Below are 7,105 nucleotides of genomic sequence, written 5' to 3' on the forward strand. Positions count from 1 at the left end.
ATATGTATATATATATATATATATATATATATATATATATATATATATTATCGCACTACAGTATGCTGGTTTGTCATCGTTTATTTACTCCAGCTCGAGAAGGATACTTCTTTATGAATCTTGGAAATACTGTTAACACCAAAAATTATTCTTGTAAAAGAAAGTAAAATTACATGTGTTTAAATTCCTTTCAGTTTTCATGTCGATTTTGAATATTCCATTGGCTCTTATTAACCTGAATCATAATAATTCCAAATAATGCTTCAAATCAAAGAATTCTCTTGAATTAATGTTTTCATCATTGCTATTTGTGAATATTTTTGTATGAGTTACGTGCAAGAATAATTTCTTGACAGATATTATTTGCCTTAAATTAATTCCTTAAATTTTTGTATGAAGTTTAGGCAAGTGATGGAATATCAACATGCTGGATACTGCTGACAACGAAAGGTTAAAAATAAGTGGCTGACGAAATTAGAAAGAAAAAATTGTTAAAAAAAAATATGTATTGTGAAGGGAGAGAGAGAGAGAGAGAGAGAGAGAGAGAGAGAGAGAGAGAGAGAGAGAGAGAGAGAGAGAGAGAGAGAGAATAAATTCAATTACTTGTTCACCTTACTTGTTCAATACCCGACACTCCATCACTCGAATGATTAAACATAAGAATCCAGAGAAAATCGTGCTATCTAAGAACATTTCTGCTTACCTTGAGCAAGGTGTTGGAGATCTGTGCCAGACACAGCCTCTCGCAATTGTCGATGTTGAGGGAGACGATGGGAACTCCGTATAGGATGACTGTGCTCACCTGTGACACAACAAAAGGGAATGAAAATTTGAGAAAGAATTGTTGATCTCTCTTGTTTATCAAATGAAGAGTACAGTTAAAAAAACATAAAGAAATCCTAAATTCTGTGGACATGATATAAATTTTTTTACTAAGATTGATGAAATCGTCAGACTGTAAATATACGGAAATATGAAATGTAATATATATATATATATATATATATATATATATATATATATACATATATACACACACAAACACACACACACACATATATATATATATATATATATATATATATATATGTGTGTGTGTGTATATATATATACATATATATACACATATATATATACATACATATACATATATATACAAATACATATACATGTGTATACATACAAATATACATACATATATATATATATATATATATATATATATATATATATACATATATACACACACATATATATATACAGTATATATATATATATATATATATATATATATATATATATATATATATGTGTGTGTGTGTGTGTGTGTCTGTCTGTCTGTCTGTATATATGAATATATATGACTTAAAATCCATATTAGAACCATATCCAGTTGTCTATATGATAAATATTATTTTTGAAAAGTATTACATCAATCTGTTATTCACACTTCATCTGCTTTCTTATTCACTCCTTCAAACGTCGAGCTTATTCTGACCAGTTGCCGCTTGTACCAGATTGATGAGATTGATTGCAAGTTTCAATCAAGTTTTACAAGGCAAGAGTGTAAGCCTTATTTTAAACGAGAGTAAGGCTAACGGGAGAGTATTGTACATTTTTATTGTACGGTTTAAGTCTCATTCTATTTTGCCGTTAGAAATTTTGAAAATGGTTCATGGGTAAAAATAAAATAGCTCCGGAAAACCACTTGCAAATGGGCCTATCACAAACTTTGCTTCTTCATGGTATTCGTTTACTCTCTCTAATGTCCTCTCACTCAGACTCACACTCATTTTACTATAGATAGAATATTGTGTCATAAACAATACGTATTTTTTTATCATCCGAACTTTAATTAATTTCCCTCTTCAAACTAAATAATTAGTTATTGTACTTCCTTGTCGTTCTACTTATGTATTTAAAGGCGGAAGGCCTCCGCATAACATCAAACACCACTCTTCATTTCATTTCATTATCAAAAACATTAATGTCATACTGGAAACTATCAAATAATGAATTTTTTTTTTATCAAAAAAAGAAAAAAAAAAAAAAAAAAAACAGATTTCGGGTACTTTTTTCGCGGTCTTGTTCGCGTTTCCACCAAAGTAGATAACGTGCGATGGAGACCGTTTGTTAGAGAACAGAGTTTTTATTTTCCCAATTCCCCCCACAAAGAAAGGGGAAGGATGGAAGGAGGTAAGAGCAAACAGGCCATCACAATGCGGCCAACGCTCTCCAAGAAGAAATCTTCACTAATTGGCAGCCTTTGACCCGCGCCTCTTTGATGTAATCGCGCGCGAGATTCAGATGCGGCGTAACGGAAAATCCAAATGTTTACAGGCACTTTTTGTACAATGGCGTACGTGTAAATATACTCGTCTAAACAGGTCACGCCTTTTATACTTTACAGAGAATATATTATGGAGAGGTGTTTACACCTCCGACCATTCAGGACTCAAAGGTCCTTTTATTTGAGCTATCTCTCGGGAAGCTCAGCTGCAGTATGGCAAAATAGCGAACCTGAATGCACCGCCTTGTCTTGGGATGTGTTTTTTTCTTGCTTTCTTTTCTGCAGCTTTCCTATTCTCTTACTGTAATTGTTCTGGTGCCTTCCAAACGTCTTACTCTCTTTTGATGAATATTCTCTTTCATGTCTTGGCATCCCTTCATCTTTCGTATTTTTTTTGTCCTTTGCAGCGCTGAACAAACATCCATGAACTACTGTTACTTGCAGTTCGTTAACAAAAGATGTTCTTGTGTCAGAAAGTGTGTTTGTGCTGTATTGTATCGTTTGAAACTGAATTTCCTTTAATCAAAGGCTTCAGCTAATAACACAAACAAATTATTATTATTATTATCATTACTATCCAAGCTACAACCCTAGTTGGAAAAGCAAGATGCTATAAGCCCAGGGGCTCCAACAGGGAAAAATAGCCCAGTGAGGAAAGGAAATAAGGAAATAAATAAATGAAGAGAACTTAATTAACAATAAATCATTCTGAAATAAGTAACAACGTCAAAACAGACATGTCATATATAAACTATTAACAACATCAAAAACAAATATGTCAAACATTATGATTATGAATCTCCTCAGAGGAAAAATTCATCTTTTTAAAAACTTAATTATGAATCTTTTTCGTATCTCCCTTCAGTTGATTTATTAATTCTTTTCTAATATTAACAAATTCCTATATTCTATCTTTTTAATAAACAGCCTGTAACTCAAACAACAAAAAAGATCTTGTATCGCAGGCAAGAAAATACTTCTTTTCTCAATTATTTGTCTACGATCAACGCCAACCATCCGTTGAGACCTTACTTAAAAGGAAGTCAAATGAAGATGACCATCTGTTAGTATTTCTAAACACATGATTTCTTTAAGTTTCATGTTTTATATGTGTAAATGTAAGATTTATTTTAATGTTGTTACTGTTCTTAAAATATCTAATTTTAATCTTTCATTATTTTTCTTGTAGTTTATTAGTTTCCTTTGTTTCCTTTCCTCGCTGGGCTATTTTTCCCTGTTGGAGCCCTTAGGGTTATAGCATCTTACGCTTCTAACTTGGGTTGTAGCTTAGCTAATAATAATAATAATAATAATAATAATAATAATAATAATAATAATAAATAATCTGAAGAGACCATCAATTCATTTAATGTACACATTCTGTTCATATGGTTTCCATTCAGGCATCAATTCATATTCCACCGTCGTATTGATTTAAAAGGCGACCAAGCACTGTTATTACTAGCTGAACTACAACCCTAGTTGGAAAAGCAGCATGCTATAAGCCCAAGAGCTCCAACAGGGAAAATAGCCCAGTGAGGAAAGGAAATAAGGAAAAACTACAAGAGAAGTTGAAGAACAATAACAACATTGAAATAAATCTGTCATACATAAACTATGAAAACTTGAAAATAACAGGAGGATAAAAAAATTCAAAATAACCAGAGGAAGAGAAACGAGATAGAATAGTGTGAAAGAGTTTACCCTCAAACAAGATATCTCTAACCCAAGACAGTGAAAGACTAGAGAACAGTGGTTTGATTTTGGAGTGTCCTTCTCCTAGAAGAGCTGCTTACCATAGCAAGAAAAAATCCTAGGAAGCCAATGTGGTAAGTAACTCCTTCAATGGAAGATTTCTAAAAGCGTGGAAGAAGGAATTTTTTTTCATGGCTAAATTCTTTTGCTCATTAATTGATCCCTTGGACTGAGGTACACTGAAGGAAACGGGTATGTTATTGCCATTAAATGTATAAATACAGACTTTTGTGTTATCTATAAGACGTTATTCATTGCAGTGCCTTAAAAAATTCGATAAAGAATATATGAGAAACATTCATAATCTTTGAGATGAAAATCCAAACATGCCAGCAGGAAGCACTAGCGCTCTCTCTCTCTCCCTCTCTCTCTCTCTCTCTCTCTCTCTCTCTCTCTCTCTCTCTCTCTCTCTCTCTCTCTCAGCCGAGACGAACAAGATTCTTAGAATTCTGAGCCCCTCGATTCTTAATCAATAATGGTGAAAATAATATGAAAGTATGATAGCCTTGTGATTATTGTTAAATCTATCTATTATGACTGTAAGACTTGGAATATTTCTTAGAATTACTAAGAATTGTTATCTCAGAAAGAATTATAAAAGGTTGTGCTTGGCGCAGCAAAATAGTCTTAGAGTATTTCAGGAAATTTCCGTCAATGTTAAGGTATAAATTATTTAATTATTTTATTTTCCTCTCTTTTTTTTTTTGTGCAAACATGGCTGAAAATTGTCAACTTAATATTCGTCAAATCATTTCTCTCCAACCTCGCTAAAGTGGTTTGAAAATGAGAAATTTTAAATAAAAGATATAACGAAAGTGCAATAATTATAAACTCTCGTTATAATCTCTATGGCAAAATTGATGAAAAAAAAACACTTGATAGTCTACCAGGGAAGAGTATTGCTATCAGTTACCTGTCATGAAGTTCATATTGTAAGATGGGTAAGAACCTCTATACACAGTTAAAATAGCCAACCATTATATTGGAATTATTTGAAATGCATATTAGAGCAAATCTACTTTTAAAGCCAGTAATTTGGGACCGGACATGTTCGGAAGTCACAGCACCATAGTTTATGGTTTAAAGGCCACTCATGAATGGTAGAGGCAAGGGACAATGATATTGCCCTATCAAGCAGGACAATGCCCTAGAGACTGACCATAACCACATATGATCAGAGCCCAAGCCCACTCTCCACCCAAGCTAGGACAAAGGAGGGATAGGCAATGACTCAGCAGATAGAACTATAGGCTCCCTCAAATTCCCATTAGCTCATAAGGATGATGAGGTTACAGCAACCAAACGAACTAACAAGTTTGAGCGGTACTCGAACCCCAGTCTGACGATCACCAGTCAGGGACGTTACCACATAGGCCACCATAATCAATCAAAACGTTAATATTTTAATAGTTTTTCTCATATTGCAATATTTTTACAAATTATTTTGCAAACTTTTTTAAAATCTATAATAGCCCACTTGTAATAAATTAAACAATATCTATCATTTACTGATCTATAGCCGTACCAAGGTTTCAAGGTGGTGTATTATCCTTTGTATTTCATAATCCATTTCCTTGTGCTTAAAATACACCTACACTTAAATAGGAATTCCTTTAGCCCCATTATAACTTACACCTAAGAACTACGCTTAGGTAAGGGTATACATTGTCTTTTGTTTATTACTTTTGATCCATGTTTAAAAGAGAACGTTGAAAACTCTGCTTTCCTTACTAAATCCAACTTTAATACTTAGCTCTTTTTTTTTTTTTTTTTTTTTGGGGGGGGGGGAGAGGGGGGTGTTTATTAACTATCAATATGTAAAGGGAAGAATTTAATATATATATTGAAATCTTATCAAAATTTTCAAAAAGAAAAACAAAATCAAGATTTCATTAGTAGCCTACTAAGTGGCAGCAGAAGAACAATGGCGTTGTCAGAATTTTGCCAAACTAGTCAGATACAAAAGGAGTGTTGGCCTTTCACTTTTGTCATGCTTCCTACAATTACAGACATAATGTGAATGACAAAAGTATAATTTTGAATCTGAAGGACTCTATAGTAGCTGTTAAAGAGACAACTTACAACAGTAATGTCACTAAAAAGGGATGATTCAATATGGATTATCGCTTGCAGTTACGTTGTGCAGTGCTTAGTATTTCCAACACAAAGTTGTTCATTAGCTACTACTAAGCTACCATAATACGAGTACTTATGTACACATAAGCCTACACATTTATGCACATTCATGCACACACCTACTTGGTTCGATCTAGCAGCAGGAGTAGGATCCGGAGGCTCTATCGAAGGCGGGGCGAGGGGCACTGATGACGTCATCGGTGGACTCGACGGTTGTTGCACGCCTTCCATCAGGGGAAAGGGTCCCTTCAATAACATAGAAATATATATTAGATAAATGTATCATTCTAATAGAACGTGGAAGTATAAAAATGAATGCGAAGAAAGCTGATTAAGTAGTCCTTTGTATGCCTAAACACAGAATTTTTTTATAATTCTGATCTATCAGTGATTTTGGATATGATTATTTGTAATCAGAATGTTAGTAAACCTATTTAGAAACAAAGCTGGGGAGAGAGAGAGAGAGAGAGAGAGAGAGAGAGAGAGGGGGGGGGGACTCCATCACATTGTTTTTATATTTAACTATTATAATACGGTAGTGTTGAATGTTTCAAGAAATCATATGTCAGAATTTATTCCAATATCAAGACACGATTAACTGTTGGAAATGATCTTTGCAGAGTATTATTTCTCGATACATATGACTACTTCAAATGTGAACAGATTCTTTTCTCCCCCTTTGTTGCATTAAATGTACACATTTATTAAAAAAAAAAAAAAAAAGAAAAAAAAAAAAAGTTGGGAAAACCCGATCAGTCATTCAAAAGAAAAAATTGATAACAGAAAGCCGATAAGATGTATCGGGTATCACAGTCCAAATCTAAATTGGATGTCAAACGGGGAAATGAATAACAAGAGCAGCAACAACAGAAAAACAAGGAATCAACCCAGTTTCAGTTGTAGATAACGCACATGAAGCCAACA

At 33.3% G+C, this 7,105-nt stretch overlaps 1 protein-coding gene across 1 annotated transcript in view; it reads right to left on the reverse strand.

Moving 5' to 3' along the window:
- The window catches only part of fuss (fussel), an 83,928-nt gene extending 77,516 nt beyond the window's left edge, over nt 1–6,412 (reverse strand). The window contains exons 1-2 of the mRNA XM_068374176.1: nt 6,305–6,412; nt 704–802 (exon numbers count right to left, since the gene is read on the reverse strand). Coding sequence (XP_068230277.1) covers nt 704–802; nt 6,305–6,412 — 207 coding nt within the window. The remainder of the gene's footprint in view (nt 1–703; nt 803–6,304) is intronic.
- Between the last annotated feature and the right edge of the window lie 693 nt (nt 6,413–7,105).

Source organism: Palaemon carinicauda, chromosome 1 (assembly GCF_036898095.1).
Source record: "Palaemon carinicauda isolate YSFRI2023 chromosome 1, ASM3689809v2, whole genome shotgun sequence".
Lineage (NCBI taxonomy): Eukaryota > Metazoa > Arthropoda > Malacostraca > Decapoda > Palaemonidae > Palaemon > Palaemon carinicauda.